At 39.1% G+C, this 24,220-nt stretch overlaps 1 protein-coding gene across 3 annotated transcripts in view; it reads right to left on the reverse strand.

The window, feature by feature from the left end:
• ern2 (endoplasmic reticulum to nucleus signaling 2) overlaps window positions 1-24,220 on the reverse strand; it is a 119,789-nt gene that overhangs the window by 2,764 nt on the left and 92,805 nt on the right. For 2 of the 3 annotated variants that reach the window (XM_043711699.2, XM_043711698.2), the window contains exons 16-21: window positions 21,553-21,652; window positions 15,911-16,110; window positions 13,510-13,657; window positions 4,742-4,869; window positions 1,759-1,882; window positions 1,608-1,675 (exon numbers count right to left, since the gene is read on the reverse strand). In XM_043711699.2, the coding sequence (XP_043567634.2) occupies window positions 1,608-1,675; window positions 1,759-1,882; window positions 4,742-4,869; window positions 13,510-13,657; window positions 15,911-16,110; window positions 21,553-21,652 (768 nt within the window). Of the gene's footprint in view, window positions 1-10; window positions 909-1,607; window positions 1,676-1,758; window positions 1,883-4,741; window positions 4,870-13,509; window positions 13,658-15,910; window positions 16,111-21,552; window positions 21,653-24,220 lie in introns of those variants that run through there. The other variant, XM_043711703.2, reaches the window with a different exon arrangement.

Below are 24,220 nucleotides of genomic sequence, written 5' to 3' on the forward strand. Positions count from 1 at the left end.
AATGTTAGTCTTTAAAACGTAATCTGACTTTTAAAACAAAAATATGTTCTTTTGCTTATTGAGGTGATTTATGACTGCACTGGCAAAATGGAACACTTCTATTTCAAGCAGCCCCCGGCTGCATCAAGTCTATGCTTGGAAGTAAAACACAGCCACATGCAAAGTATAGCTCCCTCCACTCTGCATCAATCATCTTAAATTTTGAAAATCTTCTCCTGACTGCAACATTGTGATATTCTCTATTTTCCACACCAGCCAGTCTTAAGGATGTCTGAACAACATTAACAACTGGTAGTTTATTAGGAATAGTGGTGTGCTATTTTCTCATGCCCACAAGGTACTGACTCAAGATCACTCAGACGAGTTTCACACAAAATCCCTTACAAGTATAAGGTAAACAACATCACATGAAAGTGAATGGGATTTTATTGGCAGCAGACCTTGTTTTAAAATGTATACTTTTGTTAATTTTTATTTGTGTTATTGAAGATATATAGCTTGACAAACCTTTTAACCCAACATAGTAGCACACATCACTATTTCTGAGATATTACTCTGCTGTGTATACATCTTTATTAACTTAAAACCTTCAACCACTGAAGTCCCATTTTTTGGGATTCCATTTCCTCTTCATCACATCTCTTCATCTCCAAAATCCTCCTTGTACACTCCCTTTTAAAAGTGGCTTTAGTCCTCATTCCTAGTTCTTCTTTGATACAAAAGCTGGCACGTTGGTGCAATGAAAAAGCTTAACATTGTCATATTGTACTGTATATAAGCTTGGTGATGACAAGTCTTAAATTGCATATCTCTTAAATGCCTGTTATTGTAAAGTGGCTTTAAGACCAAAACAAAAATTGAAAGTTATAGCCAAAAAGGGGTCAGACCACCACATGTTCTGGGGCATCCTGTAGAAATACAGATATAGCCAACAGTTAGAAGGCTCACAACATTGACTGACTGAAATAATTGGCCTGAGCATTATAACTGTGAGAGGTTACAATACCCTCTAGTTGGTCAAGAGTCAGAAATATGGATTTGGAGTCATTAATTATGAGGTTTATAAAATAGAGTTATGTTAATAAGATCTTTGCATTTGCTAAGCAATAGCATTTTGGCAAAGGACACTTGCTAGCAGGTACTTGTTGGGAGAGTTAAAGTTAGCAAAGGTAACTTACTTGTGTGGGAAGGACGCCAGTGTAGCTTCAGCTTTAATAGTTAAGATAGACCGAGAAGTCTCAAGGGGAAAAGGAATGTGTATACATGTTAAATTTAACTTAACTAAGTTAAAATAACAAAAGAAATTGTGAATCAAGAGAACCAGGTTCAAGGAATCAAACAGAAGACCTTAGAAGTCCAGAAATTCACAAGAAAGACAGATCAACACTCATTAAACCTATGTATTGTGCCATATCTCAACTAGTGGAATGTTAAGTATTAATTTTTGTTCTCCAAATAAACTTGTTAGTATTGCTTTCAAAGTTATTAACCGTCCTTGTTGTCAGTATGATTAAGTTTTGATCATTGGTTTAGAATTAAGTCCAAATCCCAACAGCTATATTCTTAAGTCTTTGATTTGGCTAAGAAACACGAGGCCTGTTCCTCACCTTATTTCTCATGGCTCGGAGAAGGTCACGCACAGAATTTCCTTTGTATGTCCGAAACTTTCTCAAATCTGGGGAAGAAAGAAAACATACTGTAAACTGAATCTTAGTTATATTTATAGCTATTAAGCAGGATCATTCAAGGATAGCTCACCTGTTTGTAGAGGGACAGAGATGTGCATCCTCCAGTTTGTCCTCACCACCATTCTGCCGTTGCACTCCAATCTACCAACTATCTGCCCTTCTAATGGTTCCTTTTCTATCCGGTCACTGACATCCTAAGCACAAAATGAACTTTTAATGTAGTATTTCAGTGCAGTAACTTTCCAGTGTTATATTTCCATACTTGTTGCTATTTGCAGGTTGTGTCAAGTAATTCCAGGTTCAAAGTATGAAAACAAAATATCAGTCCAGAACAATGTGTAGCAGACTATAACATTCAACTCTACTGCGCTTCTAACAATTGTAGCTGAGACATATAGGCCCAGCTTCAAATCCTTGTTAGTGCTGAGATACACTATACAAACAGATTACTTGTCCATAACATAACCACTAACAACCCCACCTACAATGTGGATATGGTAACATAGTGGTTACGTTACTTGACTAGAATTCCAGACGATTGATTTGGAGACATGAATCAAAATCACCCTACACTTGCTGGGGAATTTTAATTAACTAATTCTGGCATAAATTCCTGTCAAAACACAACTGGTTCTGAAAGATCTTTACTCAATCTGATCTGTAAGTAATTCCAGACCTCATTAAATGTGATTGATCTTTAAATGCCCTGCTAAGATATCTTAGTTGTCCTAAGAAGATGGTTCACCAGCATGTTCTCAAGGGCAGGATGCGTGGGTGATAAATGCTAATAACGACTATGGATTTTTCTTTAAATTTGTTGAGGTTAAACTCATACAGTATAAATAAAGTCTATCAAAGTTCACTTTACTTACAAGAAAAAGATTTGTACTTGTTGCAGACATGTAATTTAGGGCATTACAAGTTACAAAATTAAACCAATCCTACACTATGAGCAGAATCATCACTAGATTATAATTAATATTTCTTAGTCTATACACTTTAGATTTTTAAAATTAATTCACAGGATGTGGGCATCACTGGCTAGATCAGCATCTATTGAGTCAACCACATTGCTGTGGGCCAGACCAGGTAAGGATGGGCAGTTTCCTTCCCTCAAGGACATTAGTGAACCAGATGGGTTTTTCTGACAATCAGCAATGGATTCATGGTCATCATTAGACTCTTAATTCAAATTGAATTCAAGTTCCACTATCTGCCTTGGCAGGATTCAAACCCAGATACCCAGAACATTACCTGGGTTTCTGGATTAACAGTCCAGCGATAATACCACTAGGTCAAGTCCTGTCCCAAAGAATTCTGCTGGGATTATGGCATTAAAACAGATCCTTTGGCCCAACAAGACCAAAACAATGTTTATATACCACTTGGGCTTCTTGTTATCATTCCTCATCCAATCTACCATATAATTACTACTGTCTACTCCTTCATGTGGCTTCCGCTTAATGAAACTATACTATTCACTACAATGGTTCTTCTTGGTATTAAATTCACATTCCCTTATACTCTGGGTAAAGATTTTTCTTCTGTGTTCACTACTGAATTTCTTGGTGAGTATCCTGTATTATAATAAGCCCAAACTGTGCTCTTTTCCACAATGTTCTCTGCATCCACTCTAAGAAAATACTTAATAATTTTAAAGACTTCTTTTAGGTTTCTTCTCAACACTTTTTCCCCAGTAGAAGAAGGCACCAGCTTATCAATCTCTTCCAAATACTCAAACCCATGTATTTCTGGCATTATCTTTCCAATGCCACTTCAGTCTAGTTATGATATGGTGAGCAGAAAAGCACACAGCACTCCAAGTGTTGTCCAACTTAAGGTTAGAGCAGGTTTCCTCGCAATTTATCCCTCAAGAAGTAAACCTGGTGTTTCATTTTCCCTTTCTAATATGAACAAAAAATGAGTCGGCCACTCAGCCTTTCAAGCCTGCTCCATCATGCAATAATATCATGGCTGGTTTTAAAGTCTATTCCTGCTTATTACTAATAATCCTTCATCCCCGTGGTAATCAAGAATCTACCTATCTGTCTTAAAACCTTTAAAGATTCTGCATACACTATCTTTTGAGGAAAGGAATTCTGTGGTGTAAATTTCCATGATTAGTGTATTTATACTTCATGACTCCTTTGCTGTTCAACGCCACCTAAAAACTTAACTCTAAGGAGTAAGTGGCCTAGTATTTCCAAAACATATTACATCATTTATCTGTGTTGAACTTAATTTGTCAATTATTACAATTTGACAAGTTATGCTGTTATGACCTGAACTCAGGCAATTAAAATTCCATCATTTAGGTGAAGAACTTAAATAGGAAATACACAGCTGGCTGATTTACATCTTAAAAGGAAAAGTGAAAGTTTTGGGTGGAGTGTGACAGTCCATCAGAACATTGTTCCTTCTGTCCTCCTTTAGGTGCTGGATAGTCTGCTCTACATGTCAAACACTGCCTATAAATTTACTTCAAAGTTCAACATTCATTTTATTTTGAAGTCTCGTTTAGGGACAATTATATCACATTATCTGCTATGGCATTACATCAAAATGTAGTTCCAAGTACCATTAGTAACCTGTATATTTTCTTATTACTTAAATTTTCCTGCAAATTAATTTCAGTGGCTCACAAACACAAATAATTCAGAATATTTCAGACTATGCCACAAATTTATGACACTGGTAAAAGATGTTCTACACAAGTGAACTCTAGTTTAATACTTCACAATATAGGTACAGCCATCCACTATTTTGTAATGTCAGTTATTGAATGGTGGGTTTTCCTTTCATATCTCAATGGCTGATCCTCTAAATTGAAACTACAGGCGTGATTCTCCTGATTTTTGATCCTTTAAAATTCAAGAATGGAAAAATATGACAGGCAGCTCTGGGATTTCCTGATCTGTAATTGTGCCAAAGCCTTGTGATAAAGAAACATTTGGAAAATGCATCCAAGGGAGCTTGGTAAATATTGTTCTCTTTCACACTCTGTTTCATGGAAGCATCATTAACTTTGTTGATTTTCCTTTGAGAAATCTTACCTGAAAGAATTGAAGCTGCTTTTCTTTAGTCCAGAAGAAGGGATGTTTCAGGACACACTGAGCCGAGGGCCGCTGCTTTGGGTCTTCATCAATCATTTGTTCAATCAAGTGTCTGCCCACAACATTCTCTAAAACAAAACCAAGCGATAGGTTGTAATTTTTCAATTTTAAAATTATCTAAACTATTGACTGTAAGGTTACCACAGCCAAGTCGAATCCTCTCTTTACCAATGTAAATATGTTCCTGTTCCACCAAGAACTAATGAACAGTGAGAGATCTTGATTGCTTTCCTATTGCTACACCATTCCCACTTAACACAGCTTCCTAACATCGCTCCTGAATGGAGTGGCCCTAATTTTCAGACTATACTGCCTAGTTCTGGAATCTCCAAAAAGGGGATCTTTATCTTTATCTACCTGTTTTTTCCTGTAAATATCTTGAAGACTTTGATTAGATCACCCCTTAACCTTATAAATTCTCAAAAAAGCATGTCTAATTGGTATAATCTCTCCTCATAACCTAACCTCTGAAGCAGTAGACAAGGTTCCAGAGGTGAAATGCCAGCAACAGCTAAGCTGCATCTTGACATCACATGACATTCCATGGCTTCAGATTGACTAAATATATTTGTTCCTGTATTTTCATTTTACTGTTTGAATATTTAATTTCTAATATGTTTTTCTTGGTGATTAAATCGTGAATCATAATGCCTCCATCTGTTAACGCTGATAATGTAAGATAGGTAAAAATCGGAACATGGATTTAAAGTTCACATTGTATTTGCTCCCTAGGCCAATATACCCTTCCTAACTGGTGGTGCCCAGACCTGCTCAAAGCACTCTAATTGGGGTCTAACCAGAATTTTGTATAACTGCAGCATAACTTCTGCATCAAAGTTTGTGAGAAGATTTGTAGCTCGGGTGCTCGTTGTTGTGGTTCTGTTCGCCGAGCTTCACAGGAGGCTCCCAAGCACTGAGGATTCACCTAGACAGGGGACGAAACGTCTGCGACACAAATTCCCAGCTCGGCGAACAGAACCACAACAACTTCTGCATCCTTCCATCCCAATCCTCTAGACATATTGGCCAATACACTAGCTTTTTTGATTATTTTTTGAAAACCCACAAAGTCTTTTTGGACATTTATTGTATTTGGCATCATACCATCTAGAAAGTACCCTGACCTATTTTTGGGGTCCAAAATGAATAACCTCACATGTACTTACACTCCATCTGCCAGTTTTGCCCATTCACTTAGTCTATATACATCGCTTTGTAATTTTATGCCATCATCTACACTGTCTACAATGCTGTCTAACTTTATGTCATTAGCAAGTTTGGAAGTATGATTTGTATGCCACTATCCAAATTGTTAATAAATAATGTGAATAATTGAGACCTTAATACAGATCCTTATCGGAACCACAAGCTATGTACTGCCAATTTGAGTATCTCCCCATTGTCCCTACTTTCTGCCATCTGCCACTCAACCCATTTCCCAGCTACAACAATAATTTATACTCAATTCTGTGGTCTTCTACCTTAGTTAATAGTTTCTTATGTGGCACTTCATCAAGTGCCTTCTGAAAGTCCATAGAAACAACATCCATTAACCCTGTTCACTTCCCATTCGCACATTCAGTTAACCCATCCTTGATTATAGACTTAAACCCCCTTCACTGACGTTAGGCTAACTTGTTTGTAATCCTTGGTTTTCCTCTTTCATTCTTTTTGAAAAGTGGAGCAACACTGAGCAATTTCCTAATCCAGAAGGATAACTCCTGAATCTAGGGAACTCTGAAAGATTACTTTCTTGTACTTCCTTTAACACCCTCAGAAGGAAACTGTCAGGTCCTGGGCATTTGTCACTCTTCAATTCCATTTATTTCCTTATCACTGACATTTTACTTACCTTAATTTAATTCAGCCCCTCTTCCCAATCCACTACTAATTTCCTCAAGACTTCTGGAAAGCTATCATCCTCTTCTACTGTAAATACTGAGGCAAAATAATTATTCAAAAACCTTTGCCATTTCCCCATAGTCATTGACAATATCCCCACTTAAGTCTTTAGTGCTCTGACACCTATTTTCAATTTATGTGACTATAAAATCTCTTTTCACTGATTTTGATGTTTCTGGCAAGTTTTCTTTCATAATCCCTTTCAATAGCTCTTATAAGATGCTTTTCTGCCCTTTGCTGGTTTTACCATTCAACAGGATCTGTGCTTTTTTTTGTCCTTTCTTTTATTATCCAGAATATTAGAATATTGTGCAGCAGAAAAGGAAGGAGCCAGAATTGTGGTACATGCCAATACCAGACATAAACACAGTAGGTATCAATTTTCTATGGTCAGACTTTCAGCAGCTAGGGTGAAAGTTAAAAAGTAGGCCCTCAAAAGTGATAATCCCTTGATTAATCCTATGTTTCACTCCAGTGAGAATAGAAATAGGGATATAAGGAGGAGCAATGTGTGGTTTGAGGTATGAGACAGAACGAAGGGTTAGATATTCGTTGGACATTCGGTATAGTTTTGGGGCAAGTGATACCTATTCAAAGATGAGTTGCACATTGACAGAACTGGGTCCTTGTAGGGAGGTTCACTATGTCATTGTGGAGGATTTAACTAGATTGGCACATGGTTGGGCACCAGCATGTAGAAGTAAAAAGGGGGAATAAGGTGGATAAAGGGATCAGAGTATAGACATTGTGGACAGCAAGAAGTTTTTTTTCCCCAGAGAAGGGGACTCAATTACTAGGGGTCTTGAGTTCAAGGTGAGTGGGGAAAAGTTTAAGGGAAATATGCGTGGAAAGGTCTTTACGCAGAGGGTGGCGGGCACCTGGAATGCGTTGCCAGCAGAGGTGGTAGAGGCAGGCACAATAGCGTCTTTTAAGATGTATCTAGACAGAGGAGCAGATCCTTGGAAAATAGACAACAGATTTAGGTACAGGATATGGATTGGTGCAAGGTTGGAGGGTCGAAGGGCCTGTAATTTTCTTTATTCTACTAAACGAGGGAATACTTCCATATTAGTAGTAGTTTAGGAAGTACAATGAAGAATATCGAGACAGTTTAGAATATGTATGTAAATACTGTGCAGTCAATAAGTTTTCTGAGCTACAAGTGCAAATAAGCATGGGAGAATATGATGTAGCAGCGTGAGAACAGTGACAATTACAAACTTGATATTCCCAGATCTCAGCAATAACAGAGAAGGAGCAAAAAGCAGTCAAATTATAGTACTGATTAAGGACATCATTGTGATGTTGGAAAGAGAGGACAAAAATAATGGTGCAAGGACAAATCTACTTGGATAGAGCTGAGAAGCAAAAAGCTTATGATTGTCCTACAGGTGGAAATCTATATTAGCGAAGTTTTGAGGAAATTTGTTGCTTAGCTTCAGGTTCTGGATGTAGATTTGCTCACTGAGCTGGAAGGTTCATTTTCAGACGTTTCGTCACCATACTAGGTAACATCATTTCCTGTCATCAGGTAATGATGTCACCACAGGAACTGACAACACCAACTCAAGGAAACCCAAACACATAAATAGAAAATGGGTCATACCACCAGTGCTTCATCCAGAGGCTCACTGATGATGTTACCTAGTATGGTTTCAAAATGTCTGGAAACGAACCTTCCAGCTCAGTGAGCAAACCTACATCCAGAATTCTATATACCACAAAATAATGAGGGAGAGAAGAGCAAATCTTCAAGAAAATTGTTAACATACAATTTTTGAGAATGGTTATTTTAGGAGACTTTAAGTATGCATATACCAATTGGGATAATATTGGAGTAAACAGAAAAAGAGAGACATGAATTATGAAGGTTGCTCAAGAGAAATTTCTTGACCAGTATATTCTCACTCCAGCATGGAAGAATCAATTGCTGATTCAGATACAGAGCTATGTACATTCCAACAAGAAGGAAAAGTAGGGAAACCAATATCAAGGCTCTTTGGATGATAAAGAAGGTGGCAAATATGATTAAACAAAAATGGAGAATGCATAATACATGTCAGAAGAGGTTCTGGAGATCTTAAAACGCATAAAGGTGGATAAGTCCCTGGATCTGATCAGGTGTATCCTAGAACTCTGTGGGAAGCTAGGGAAGTGATTGCTGGATCCCCCCTTGCTGAGATATTTGTATCACTGATAGCCACAGGTAAGGTGCCAGAAGACTGGAGGTTGGTAAGCATCATGCCACTATTAAGAAAGGTGTTAAGGAAAAGCCAGTGAACTATAGACCAGGGAGTCTGACATGAGTAGTGGGCAAGTTGTTGGAGGGAATCCTGAGGGACAGGATTTATATGTATTTGGAAAGCCAAGGACTAATTAGGAATAGTCAATATAGCTTCGTGAGTGGGAAATCATGTCTAATTGACTTGATTGAGTTTTTGGAAGAAGTAACAAAGAGGATTGATGAGGGAAGAGCAGTGGACGTGATCTTTATGAACTTCAGTTAGGTATTCCACAAGGTTCCTCAAGGTAGACAGTTAGCAAGGTTAGATCACATAGATAAACACGGAGAACTAACGATTTGGATAAAGAACTGGCTCCAAGGTAGTAGACAGAAGGAGATAGTAAAGCAGTATCTTTCCGACTGGAAGCCTTTGATCAGTGGTGTGCCACAAGGATCGGTGCTGGGTCCACTGCTTTTCGTCAGTTACATCAATGACTTGGGTGTGAAAATAAGAGGTATGGTTAGTAAGGTTGTAGATGACACCAAAATTGGTGGTGGAGTGGACAGCAAAGGTTACCTCAGAGTATAATGGGATCTTGGCAGATGGAATTTAATCTAGATAAATGTAAGATGCTGTATTTGGAAAGGCAAATCAGGGCAGAACTTGTACACTTAATGGTAAAGTCTTGGGGAGTGTTGCTGAACAAAGAGACCTTGGAGTGCAGGTTCATAGTTCCTCAAAAGTGAAGTCCCAGGTAGACATAATATAGGAGCAAATTACTGCAGATGCTGGAATCTGTACTGAAAACAAATGCTGGAGATCACAGCAAGACAGACAGTATTAGATTGGATTCCCTACAGTATGGAAACAGGCCCTTCGGCCCAACAAGTCCACACCAACCTTCTGAAGAGTGACCCACCCAGACCCATTCCCTTACCCTATATTTAACCCTGACTAATGCACCTAACACAATGGGCAATTTAGCATGGCCAATTCACCTGACCTGCACATCTTTGGATTGTGGGAAGAAACTGGAGAATCAGGAGGAAACCCACGCAGACACAGAGAGAATGTGCAAACTCCACACAGTCGCCAGAGGGTGGAATTGAACTCAGGTCTCTAGTGCTTTGAGGCAGTAGTCCTAACCAGTGAGCGACCGTGTCACCCTAAAATACCCTAGTCCCTAGGTCTAGGGGTGGTTGGCAACATTTTCATGCAGAGGGTGGTGCATGTATAGAACAAGCTGCCAGAAGAAGTGGTGGAGGCTAGTATAATAACTACATTTAAAAGACATCCAGATGGGTGTATGAATAGGACAGGTTTAGAGGGATATGGGCCACGTGCTGGCATGTGGGACTAGATTAATTTAGGATATCTAGTCAGCATGGATGGGTTGGACCAAAGGGTCTGTTTCTGTGCTATACAACTCTATGACTCTCTATAACTATAGCAAATGCCAACAATTGAGAGGAGAGGGAAAGGGAAAAGTAAAATCAAAGTGGCAAAAAAGGGGCATACTGAAATGGTCTACCAGATAAACTAAAATTTTCCAGGATGTAAACAGTAATGGGTAGTAAGAAGAGGATAGAGTCCATTCAGGGCCAAGAAGGTAGTTGTAAGGTAAAACTACAATGCTTGGTGAGTACTTTTATTGGTGTTTATAATGAAGAGGATAGTGATAAAATGTAGACAGAAGCAGAAATGGTAAAGGTGATGGATGAGGTGAAATTTGGTTAGGTGGATTATACTTGCAAAGTTAGAATAGTTAAGCCGAATGGTCTTAATGACTTACGTCTCAGATCGATAAGGAATTAGGGTGGTTGAAAATAGTGCAAGTGCTAGCTTTAATCTTCCTAACTTTCCTAGATATAGGGCAGGATATCTGGATATCAGAGGATTGGAAAGATGCAAGTGTTCAAGAAAGGGTGAAAAGGCATTCATAGTAACTATAAACCTATCAATTCAACGAGTAAGGTTTTTGAAACAATAACTATCAGAAAAATTAACAGTACTTCAAAAAATTTGATTTGGAAAATGCATATCTTACTTGACTAATCTAAAGTACATTTTTTGATAAAGTAGCAGAAGAGGTTCATGAAGAGAATGTAATGAATGATGTCCACATGGCTTTTAATAAAGTATTCGACAAAGTATCATGTAAAAAGCTGTGTATCAAAATGGAGGTCCAAGGAATAGGAGAATATGTTAGCTGATTTATGGACAAAAAATAGCAGGTCGTGGTAAAGAATTGTTTTTCAGACTGGAGGATTTAGACACTGATGTTCCCCAAAGGTCTATGCTGGGATTTGTTTTTGATAAATGACCTGGATATTGGAATACAAAATAAAATTTCAATATGTGCAATGGTACCATTCTTGGAGGTATAACAAACATTAGGACAATATCAATCCATTGTAAACAGACAATAGTAAATACAAAGAAGTGGAGGTATCATATTTTCGCAGAAGGGTTAGGGAAAGGTAATATAAACAGTTAAGGGCACAATACTGAAGATAAATAGATGTGCATGTGGGGCAAATGCTGGCAAATGGGACAAGATTAATTTAGGATATCTGGTTGATTTGGACCAGAGGGTCTGTTTCCGTGCTGTACATCTCTATGACTCTATGACTTTGTGTGCATAGAAGTTGAAGGTCACAGGACATATCGGAAAAGTAGTAATCAAATTACATTGGACCTTAGGATTCATTAATAAAGGTGTGAGCACAAATCATAGAGTTACAAAGTTCTGATTAAGCCACAACTAGAAACTTGCCTCCAGTTCTGAGCACAACAATTTAGGAAGAATCTCCTTTAGAGGTTACAGAGGTATTTAACCAGAATGGTTCCAGGTATATAAGCAAATTTGGCTATAAGGTTAAGGTGGTGAAGCTGTTTTTTTTTTCTTTTTGGCACAGATTTAAAAGAAGTGTGCATGATTATGACAGATTTAGTTCGATAAGGTAGACAGAAAAAAGCTACTCATACTAGTTGTCGGGCCAAAGGGCCTGTTTCTGTAGGGAATCTAATCTAATCCAATCTAGTTGATGATGTAAGGATTAGAGAACATAAATTTAAGGTTTTGCTCAAAGATTATGAGAGATATTTAAGGAAAAACATGTTACGTGATCAGTAATGACCTGCAACTCGCTGACCATAAGGGCAGTGAAAGCAGAGAAGATAAATGATTTCAAAAGGGAATTAAATAAGCACTTGAGAGAATTAACCTTGCAGGGTTTTGGGTACAGAAATGGGTAAGTGGGGGCTGGCTGGATTGTTCTACAGAGAGCTCACATGGATTTGATGGGTTGAATGGTGTTCTGCACCATAATTACTCTATGCATTAGTGTTGGAAGAACTAGTCTTTGGTATCTCCAGTTTAGAACAGGTTGTCACAGAATTGTGCTGGCCTCTGGATGCTGGTATGCAACTTGGATGAGGGAAATGAATGCAGTGTTGCCAAGTTTGTGGATGACACAAAAATAGGGTGAAAACAAGCGGTGAGGATTAAATAAGGAGTCTACGGAAGGATATAGGCAGATTACATGAGTGGGCAAAACTCCCCAGCAGAATTAAATCTAGAAAAATGAGAGGTTATGGATTTGGCAGGAATAATAGGGAAATATTGCAGAAAGCTGCAGCAAACAGGGATTTGGGGGTTTCATATGCTAGATTTTGTGATTTATGTACAAGTTCAATGAGCAAGAGGGAAGACAAATGGAATGTTGGCCTTTATTTCAAACGAAAGGAATATAAAAACAGAGAAGTCTTTCTAAAACTATACAAGACACTGATCAGATCTCTGATAGAATACTGTGAACAGTTTTGGTTTCCTTATCTAATGAAAGAAGTATGGCATTGCAGACAATCCAGAAAAGGTTCACAAAGTTGATTCGGGGTATTAGCGATTTCCTTAGGAGGAGAGGTTGTGCACATCATACTCATTGTAGGTAAGAAGAACGAGAGATGACCTCATTGAAATATAAGATCCTTAGGGGACTTATCAGGGTTGATGCTGAGAGGTTGTTTCCATCGTGGAAGAGTCTTGGACCACAGTGCATAATTTCAGAGTAAGAGAAATTCTCTCTCTCAAAGGACAATGAATCTGTGGTATTCTTTATCAAAGAGAGCTGTTAAGGCTACATCATTAAATATAATCAAGGCTGAAGTAGAAAGATTTTTAATCAGAAGAAAATCAAGGGTTATGGGGAAAAGGCAAGAAAGTGAAGTTGAAGAATATCAGATCATTGAATGGTGCAGCAGACTTGATGGGTTGAATAACTTATTTCTGCTTCCATGTCTTATGGATGTTCAGATAGCTTCAAACATAGGGATATTCATTTGAGTATGAAGGTAAATGCTATATTAAACATTTACTCCAGGAGATCCAATCGAGAGATGTGATGATTTCCAACTTTCACTAGCAGACCAAAAAAAGCTTAACAAATATTCTAAATCTATTTGAACAAGGCTGGAACAATAATTTGAATGACTGCATGTGAACTATTGGCTATACTCTCCAGATTTCCGATGAGGCTAGCTGTGGGTGCTAGGCCAAAGCTATGCAAAGAAAGTCCTTACCATATATCTCTTGCTCAAAGTGCTGTAAATTGTATTTTCCAAGTGCTATATTGCTTTGCCGCCTCAAAGGATCGCCAAACGGATGTTTTCCCTCTGAAATAACGTAGTAGAAGACACAGCCCGCTGAGAAAATGTCAATTGCATATGTCTGTTGGGAAAATACAAGTGCTTTTTTTGAAGTGGTTCTGACTCTGAGGACACAGTACTCAAAAATGACATAACACAAGTAGAATTCGATCATTCATTCTTTTGAACCTACTCCTCCATGAAATAAGATCATTGCTAATCGAGTTGTGATCTCAACCCTACTCTCCTGTCTGCCCCTCATATCCCTCAGGAACATAAGAACAGGAGTAGGCCACTCAGCCCATTAACTTCTTCATCACTTAATATGATTGAAACTTCAATGCCTTTTACCTACACTATCCCCATAACCCTGCATGCTACTAATAATCAAAAATTTATCAATCTCTGCTTTAAATGTACTCAAAAACTTCCACAGCCATCAGGGATAGAGAATTCCTAAGATTCATTATCCTCCCAATGAAATCATTTCTCCTCACCTCAGCCCTAAATGGCATCCCCCTTATTTTTAAATTATGCACCCTGGTTCTAAACTCCCCAACCAGGGAAACACTTACCCTGACTCTCCCTTTAAGTATTTTGTAGATTTCAATGAGATCATCTCTTGCTCTTCAAAACTCTAGAGCATGAAGACCCAGTTTAGTTTGCCCAATCACTCTTCACAGGACTGCCTCACCATTCTGAGTCCATGTGGTGTTCATTCATTGCATTCCGCTATGGCAATAGTATTTTTCCCGTGATAAGGAGATCAAAACTGCATACACTACTCCAGGTTCAGTCTAACAAAGCTCCTGTACAATTGAAGCAAGAATTCACTATTCCTGTATTCAAATCCTCTTGCAATAAAGGCTAATATTGCATTAGTCTTCTAATAGCTTGCTGTACCTGCATGTTAGACTTCAGTGACTTTTTTTATGTCACCCAAACTCCTTCACACATGTACACTTTTCAACCTCTCACCATTTAAGAAATACTCTGCACATTTCTTCTACCTATAACAGTAAGCAACTTCACACTTTTCTACATCATATTCCATCTGCCACGTTCTTGCTCAAAAACTAAGACTTTCTTAATTCTCCTGAAAACATTTTCCACATTCCTCAGCAGATACATTACTGCTTATAATTTTTATCATTTGCAAATCTGGAAATAACACATTTGAACCCACATCCAAATTGTTAATATTTTGTGAACAGCTGGGGACTAAGTACTGATCCTTGCAGTACTTCACTAGTCACAGTCTACCAATGTGAGAATGACCCACTTATTCCTACTTACTGTTTTCTGCTTGTTAGCCAATTGTCCTTCCATTTCAATACATTACCTCATATTTAATGTGTCTAATTTTGCTCACCAATGTCCTGTGGAGGATCTCAGCAAATGCTTTCTGAAACTCCAAATATACTACATCCACCCTCTACTCTTACCTGCTTACTTGTCTCGAATTCAACCCTACTCACCTATACAAAATCTTCAGGTCAACTGTGTTCTCCTGTCCTGACTCCGGGTCAACCCTGCTCACCTGCCCCAAATCCTAAGGTCAACCCTACTCACCTGTCCTGAATCCTGAGGTCAACCCTGCTCACCTGTCCAGGATCCTGAGGTCAACCCTGCTCACCTGTCCAGAATCCTGAGGTCAATCTTACTCACCTGTCCTGAATCCTGAGGTCAATCCTACTCACCTGTCCTGAATCCTGAGGTCAACCATATTCAGCTGCCCTGAATCCTGAGGTCAACCCTGCTCACCTGTCCTGAATCTCAAGGTCAACCTTGTTCACTAGTCCCGAATCCAGAGGTCAGCCCTGCTCACCTGTTCTGAATCCTGAGGTAAACCTTGCTCACCTGTCCTGAATCCAGAAATCAGTCCAGTTCACATGATCACAGTCCTGTTCTCAATCCAGTTTCACTGACAGAACAATTTACAGTTACCATTACTACCATTCTCAATATGGATAGGCTAAAGTTTTAAGTGTCAGTTTTTTCAGAAAAAATAATGAAATCTCTAACACTTGAATGAACATACAGTTGACTAGTTAGCCACTCACTGTAAATCAGAAAATATTAGAGATCCAAACATGTTTGCTAAAGCTGAGAAAATAAAGGTAAATTTTGTTGTTGTGACAGGTTGTTGTGACAGTTTCCAATTGAGGAGATCTCCATGAAAAAAATCAATCTTTATTTTGTCAGTCAGTTGCTCACTGATCTGATGGCCATTTCCAAATTTTCTTTGTCGCCTTGTAATTTTGATCCTCTGAGGTTGTTTACCCAAAATGCCTTGTTTTGAGAATAAACAGACTATCTTTATGCCAATACTTACAGGCTTATCTTTAGGCTCCTCTCTTAAGACTTCTGGTGCGATCCAACCCTCTGTTCCAGGTATGCCAGACCGCAGGCTGAAACTGTGATGCCCAACAGACAGTTTCTTACAGAGGCCAAAGTCAGAGATCACTGTCCTCACCTTCCCATGAGAGTTTGGCAGAGAAATAAGGATGTTACGTGGTTTCAAATCTCGATGGACTAGAACCAGAATTCCAGAAATAAAATGATGATCAGGTTTGGCTAACAAATAGCAACTTGCTGATATAAAAGACGTCTGAATTTTACTGGAAATTGGCTAAGTATCAATATTGTTAAGTTTCACAGAGGGATTCTCTCCATTATCCTAATGAGATTTCCCAAGCTACATTTTAAAATTAATCTCATTACCAGTGCACCTCACCTCAATGGCTTCTTGCTTGTCATATCTTCTCTTACAGAGGCAGAAGTACTCACTCTTGCTGGGACCTCTTGGAATTTCCAGTGCTAGTGACATTTTTAAAACCCAGTTATGCACCTGGTCAAGCAAGCTGCCAGACCTGCTAAGTTTCTCCAGCAATTTTAGGTTTTGCTGCGAGTCAGGAGTTGCCCTTCACCGTGCAAAGTAGCAGGAAGGTAACAAAACACACATGCTTCCAGGGTACATTGTTAGTATGGCTGACACTTCAATGCAAATACAAGTACACATTCATAAACATATATCTATTTAAGGATCAAGCTACATAGTCTTAGTATTAGTCCACCTGAGAAGACTGTCTCAGCTGAGCTAGCTCTATCCCAATGCCCAGTGTAGCCTTACATCTCGCTGTTTAATGTGGGAGTATCACATACTGAAAAATCTTCAGATGGTTAAATGTATTCACTTTTATTCACCAACAGAAAATGCAAAGAAAAATATACACAAACAGAAGCCATATCATGCAAAAGGTGACCTTTGTTCTGGTCAATGTTCTTATCTTCCTATATGGAAGATCACTGTCATTCTCCCAGTTTTTCAATGTTTATCACATCCTGCTCCATGTACATCATGCTAGGGTTATCTGGAATGTATTGCAAATGCCTCCCAGAACAATCCAAGAGTTGGAACTTCATCTTCAGCAGGCTATCATCTGCTCTAAGATAGCTCAGGTCAAAGGATGGACTGCATTGTATTTTTACCTGGCCTCTGCCAGGGATTGTATATTGGAGAGGACCACCATGGTTACAGAGAATTAGCTCGTCTCCCAGCAACTATCTTTGTAAGGCATACAATCCTTGAAACAAAGCAGCAAACTGAAAGTTCTCAAGGATATAGGTATCATTCGACTTCCAGGGTCACTTGTCTTTCAAGATGTGGTAGCAATGACTACAGATGATTTGTGCATTGACAGAATAAAATACATGATCATCAACTTTGTTATGATATGGCACTGTCAACACAATGTGTGTACAGTCTATATGCCCTCAGGATGCTTGTATTTGTATTTGACAAATACAAATACTTGTATTTGTCAAAGCATACTGCCCCTCTGCAGCCTTGACCTTAGCACAAGGAAATTAGATGAAACTGTGTGAATTTGCACAAATTACATTGGTAACTGCCTTGCTAGATTTACAGGTTGTTAGTGAGATATGCACATCTCCCCAAGGGATCCTTGGAAGCAGCCAGATGGATAAAAAATTGGCACAGCTGTCACCTTAATGTCTACCAGGATAGGATGGCTACCCACTCCCCTTGTTGCAGATCCCCAGCAATTGGCAGAGTTCTGAGTGTGTCCTGGAAAATCTTAGATCTGCGTTGCAACTATGTGCTTCATTCATCTAGAGGAAACAGCATCAAGGATGGAAAACTCTGGACATCCTGTAGCTCCTGTGAATCCTGAGGGTCCTTCTGCTGTGATGTCTTCATGTGGAGCTGTTCAGCAGTCACTAGAAGTAGTTGTTGGTCCTGGGCTTGCTGACCAATCTATTGTCCTCAGGTTCTCTGTGTCTTTGTAGTACCACAGCAAATGCAACAATACCCCTGCTGCAGCTGAATACATCATTCTTGGAGAATACAAGAAACAGAAGAGGCCCTTAGTAATATAAGCAATTGGCATTTCCATCACTCTTAAGTGACAGTTTAGCATGGTCATCCCTACACTAAGACATACAGGAATTCTAACAAGGAATGTTGAAACCATGGAATACCGCTACAAGAACCCATGACGATGGGATCATTTCAAAATATATAGTACATGCCATGTTGTGTAAATATAGCAGGAAATTATAAGTGCAGTATGATTTCTGATGCCTTGTCCTCCCACCCCCACATTAGCTAAGAAAGACAACATAGCACAGAAAAGCATGTTGGTGAATATTTACAGTTCATGGTGAAAGGAATCAGTTCTGACCCCTTGTGCAACATATGAGATCTTGGAGTATTTTTGTGAATTATAGTCCACAAGTGCCACTTCTAAATTCACGTGTGATTACTCCTGTTTTACAGAGATGACTATCTTCAATCTGCAATGACCAATGACTTGGTTAAGATTGCTTGTGACCAGGTTTTACATATTTCTGGCAGGGTCACCCATGAAAGTAACGTCAGAGGGAAGAAACCAAACAAAAGCAATCGAAAACAAGTCCTCAGCAGTCATTTAGATAAAAGACGCTTGTGGGACATAAACAGCTGTGAAGAGGGATGGAAGGAGCAGAATAGGGAAATCCCTAGTCATCAAGGTCTTCTTGCCACTGGATCTGGTTGTACATTCTGTCAAGGACCATGTATCTGCTAATGTGCAATAGCATTTCCACATTAAAAGAGGTCCTGTACAAGGTGTTTAACTGAAGGAATACCTGGATTGAGACTCACTCAGAAGGAAGTGACCTGGAGGAACGTTCTATATGAAGGGAAATAATTCTTTGAGAATCAGCAAGAGGAAGAATAGAAAAGAACCCTGAGAAAAGAATGCCAGTGATCTCAAGGCCAAGGACTACTTCCTTCTTCCAGAAACACCTGCCTAATGTGGTTGGAGTTGTCGCTCTTGGATTGGGCTCATTGGTCACGTAAGGACCCAAAGAACACGTGACCAGTGATATTGGAAATTCCTACATGAACAATCATGTTCGCTTGCGAGTGATTGCTGATGACAACTTTAATCTGAATGGTGCTCGTGCCACATTAATGCAATTGACCCCTGAAAAGCCTTGCATTGCTTCCAAAAGTAGAGTCCTCGTTCTCAGACAGAAAACAAAACTTACTCCACCCTACTTTGGGTGTCGTCTCAGCCATTTTTCATTTACAGTGCACATTTATGAATCGCATGAGTACTGAAGGCAACACAGGTCATATTTGGCATAATGAGCAATAAGCTCAGCCTGGTAATAAAAGGCAGCCCCACCCTGAACCTCCATGATTCTTGCAATCCTTGTTGACCCCATCAGTACTGAGCTTCCATACAATCCCATATGAATTACAACTTTGAATTACAACTTTATCTCTTAACATTAACCACCATGTCCCAATCCCTACAGCTTAGTCATGCCAATTGTCATGCTCACTACTTATCCCCTCTCCCAAAGGCAGGATGGTTGTGATCATTGATGATTCCCCTCCCACACAACCCATGTCTTTCAATGCACTACTGTCTTCCCCCAACTTATATACTGAGTTTCCCCTGCCATCACAATTATTGTCCCCTCTACATCCCAGCATGTTGCCTCCAATTCTCACAATTAACATCCCCAACTTCATACCACAGTAGTGTCCTCTGATAGTTCTCCTTGATCTTCATTGAGCTGTCCTCTAAGATTGATAGTGTCCAAACCCCCAAAAGACTTGGATTGACAGCCCTGACTGATGAGTGCTAAGACCCTTGACTGATCTCTATCCAGTTCCATGACTGACTTACTGCAACTCCAAGGGCTGGTTGCACTGGACGTGTAGGACTGACCATGGCTCACTCCCTGGTCTCTATTGATAAGGATCTCTTGAGACTGGATGTGCCAATCAGTTTACTGACCAAGTGCTAGCCCCTAGACTGAGATGGAAGCTGACCTTGGCTGGCTGGGATTTCCTGACTGCAAGTATCACCTCTTGGACTATCTGAGGACAATTCTCTCGAGACTTTGGGATGTGGCCATTTGGTTGAAGCACATCAATTGTTTTCTGTGATTGCTGCTCGCTCATTGCGTAGATGTGAGCTTAATATAGCATGGTGCCATACAGCAACATGTCCACCCCATTGACTGATGATTGCTGACAACCAGGCTGGGGCTTTGTCTCTGCATTAAAAGGCAGCGGCCTTTAAGGTCTGGCTCAGGGAGAAAATTGGAAAAATGCAAGGCAAAAATGTTGTCTGTTTTGCAGTAAGGGCAGTGTCAGTGAGTGCTGAGATAACAAGTGAGGAGTCCTGAGATGCACCCAGTCCAGTCCATGAGATGGATGCTTCGTCCTGTGCACAAACTGTCAAGGCAGCAGCAATACAATAAAAGGTTCTAGTGTGTTCCAAACTGTAGCACTGAAGTGCAGAACCATATTGTAAATGGGTCAGAAATGTGCCATGAGAGTGCAGTAAATAACAACACCTGTGGATAGGGGTGTGCCAGTCACTGCCCTGGACTGCATCCTAGGATGTTGGTTACTGCTGTCCAAGATGGAGGCCTGGAGGAGTAAACAGTGGACTGTAGTTACTAGGAACCCTAGTGTCAGGAGTTGTTGGCATCTATCTTCTATTCAATGGTGTGAAATTGGAAAACTACATACTGGTGTAGTGAGATAATTACGGCATTATGCAAATAGACCTCTTGCTGCTCTCTACCGAGATTCTCACCTTGTCAATCAAAACTTGGTTTGGAATTGGACTTTTATTTCTCAACAACAAGAATCTAATTTCTGCCAATCTCATTCAATTTTCCCAACTGATTCCCCAATGCCCACATTGTTCAGGTGCTGGGAAATTTCATCCAGAGTAACTGATTCCAAGGTACTTTAGTTTCAAAAGTATTTAGCAATTACAAAAGGGAGCATAAATTTAAAATAATCACAAAAAGAACTGAATGGGTTGTTAGAAGAGAACTTTACAGGGACCAAGGTTAGAATGTAGAATTGTCTGCAACAAACTGCTGTTGAGGTATCACGTAGTATTTACAGCCTGGAAACAGCCCATTTGGTCCAAAATGTCCACGTTAGTGAGCAGAATTAATTAATTTTTAGGATTTAGAAAGTTACTTCAAGAGGAAAAAAATCAAAGGGAACAAAGAAGAGATAGGATTAGACAGGGTGTAAACACGAAGAGTATGAGGAGCAAGCAGGAAATTGAGATTAAACTAAGTGGATTATTAAAGGATGTGCAGAGTGAAGGAAAGAGTGGACTAGACTATCTGGAATAATAAGAACACGGAGATAGTGAGGATGGGTGGAAGCACAGTATTAAACTAGGTGGTGCATTAACAAATATGCAAAGTCAAACAGAGAGAGTTAAGAATAATTTGAATAGTAAAGTGTATAGAAAGTGAAGAGAAATTTGGGACTCAGCTTCATGGAATAGTAAACATTAGGTTGAATGAAGAGAACATGATTACACTAAGTACTTCATAAACAGGAACACAAATGTTAACCTGATGAGCCAAATTAACTAAATTACTTTTAGATTATATATTGAAATGTAAGAAGGTCCTCACCAATATTGAGGGAATGCAGGTGAGCCAGGCCAGACATGGTCTGAAAAAGTGCAGTTACTGAATCCAGATTAACGCGATCAAACTTGGAATCTTCCACATACTGTAAACACAAGTAAAATATAAAAGCAATATACTGTAGAAACTGAAACATCAACAATATTTTTCTCTTCACAGATATTGCCAGACCTTCTGAGCATTTTCAGCATCTACTATTTTTATTATTGAACTAAACTAAAATTAGTTGGGGGGGGGGGGGGAAGGAGGGTAATCAGACCTCACCAGGGTAAAATAATTATGTGCAATAGAATGCCAGTTATTGGCTCCCAGTGATAGACAAGGATCTCCTAGACCAGGAGCAACACAGGTTGGAGACACAGAATTTGTTTTTGCAACAATATACCATCAATTACTCCAAGAAAAAAAAAGGGGATAAAGGATTACATGAAGAAGGCAGGAGATTAGAGTTGAGAAGCATATTAGCCATGATTAAATGGCACAGCAGATACAACAGGCCGAATGGCCTAATTCTGCTCCAAAATCATATGGTCTTATGATCTAATAGCAAGCATAGCACAGACTGAAAATAGAATGAAGCTCCTTTATTAAAGGAGAATTTAATGAATTAAGGTCCAAATTAAGATGCATAATGTCAAAGGTAATCAACTCTGGATTTTACCTGAGCCACCTGCTAACTGGCAGAGAGTCAACTAGCTCTAAGTATGGTTGGAGAGACAGAGGTTTGATTCTTGGTGCACCCACATTGAGTAACTGAAACCTCAGGTTATCAGTCTGGAGATAACAGGAAGTGCCATTAGTAAGACGACCATCACCCTTAATAAACGAATGTGGCATTATTCATAATCTACCCAACCAATCAGAAACTGATCGTGCACTGTGAAACCAATTAAAGGACAGTCACAACACAGCAGTAATGGCTGGTAAGGGTTAATAAACAGCAACTCATAGCAGCCAGGCACATAGCAAGAAGAAACGAAAAGAAAGAAGATAGATTTTGGTCAACAGAACATATCAAAAGACTCTGTCAATCAGCCAGTGTTCCAAAATGGACAGACTGCTTACCAAATTCCTTCGCTAAATGATGCATTTCTGTCATTAATATGGTTAAGCTAATAAATTCCGTGAATTTTGTGAAGACACTCTCATTTGGTAGAATTAGTAACTAGTTAGAATCTGACATCCCTTTTTACTGTCAACTATCTTAATTCAATCTATAATTATCATTCACTTAAATCTTACAACTAATTTAAAATGAACCCCAGATCTTACATAGACTCCACTTCAATAGCGATTTTTGAGAAGATTTACAGATCAGATTGATGATAAGTATGTAAGTTAGCTCGAAGGTTTGTTTTCAGACGTTTCGTCACCATACTAGTTGACATCAGTGAGAGTCTCTGGTGAAGTGCTCGTGGTATGTCCCGTCTCTCTACTTATAGGTTTTGGTTTCTTAAGGTGAGTGATGTCATTTTTTTTTAAGGAGGTAGATAGGGTCAAAATCGAGGTGTCTATTGATGGAGTTCTGGTTAGAATGCCATGCCTCTAAGAATTCTCATATGTGTCTTTGTTTCACCTGTCCTATGATGTGTGTGTTGTCCAAGTCAAAATGGTGTCCTTCTTTGTCTATATGTATAGAAACTAGTGATAGTGGGTCGTGTCTTTTGGTGACCAATTGGTGTTCATGTTTCCTGGTGGCAAGTTTCCTGCTGGTTTGTCTGATCTAGTGTTTTTTACAGTTCTTGCATGATATCTTGTAAATGATGTTAGGTTTGCTGGTGGTATCTATAGGATCCTTTAAATTCATTAGTCACTGTTTAAGTGTGTTGGTAGGTTTGTGGTGCCAAGGGGTCCGAATATTCCGGAAGTAATTTCTGATATGTCTTTGATGTCAGGTATCGTGGCTATAGTTTTTGGTTGTGTTGTGTCTGCTTGTTTGAGTTTGTTTCTGAGGAATCGGTGGATTGTGTTTACTGGGCACCCGTTTTTCTTGAAAATGTTGTATGGATTTTTTTTCTGCTTTTTGTAGTTCTTGGGTGCTGTAGTGTAATGTAGCTCATTGGAATAATGTCTTGATGCAGCTCTGTTTGTGGGTGTTGGGATGATTGCTTCTGAAATTAAGTATTCAGTCCATGTGTGCTGTTTTTTATGTAGACGCTGGTTTGAAGCTCTCCGTCAACTGTACGTTTAGTTGCTATGTCTAGGAATGGGATAGCTTGTCTTATGGTCTGGTGTATTTCTTTTGAAAGACCGTTATTTTTTTAAAGTGGATTCAAATGCAGACCATAAGGTAAGCTATTGCACCTACATTAAGCCAAAAAAAAAAGAAAGGAAACATGCTTAATGGTCAAGAAAATAAAGCCTTAGAAAAACTTAAAAAAGACAAAAATATTGTTATCCTACATGCAGAAAAGGGATGCATGACCATTATTTTTTAAAAATCTATCTTTAAAAGGCAAATGTTCTACCTGCAGATACTGACACTTACCAGCAGGTGGTGATAGACCCAACCCCACAGCTATTAAACAGAATCTCATCTTTTCTAACAGCACTTAAAAAATCAGGAGAATTAAACAGGACAGACTTCCAAAATATGAAACCTGACGGATCAAACACACCATGCTTCTATAGATTACCAAAAATACACAAACCA

The sequence above is a fragment of the Chiloscyllium plagiosum genome, unplaced genomic scaffold (assembly GCF_037043375.1).
Source record: "Chiloscyllium plagiosum isolate Xiang-an unplaced genomic scaffold, Cpla_swu_hap1 HiC_scaffold_20, whole genome shotgun sequence".
Lineage (NCBI taxonomy): Eukaryota > Metazoa > Chordata > Chondrichthyes > Orectolobiformes > Hemiscylliidae > Chiloscyllium > Chiloscyllium plagiosum.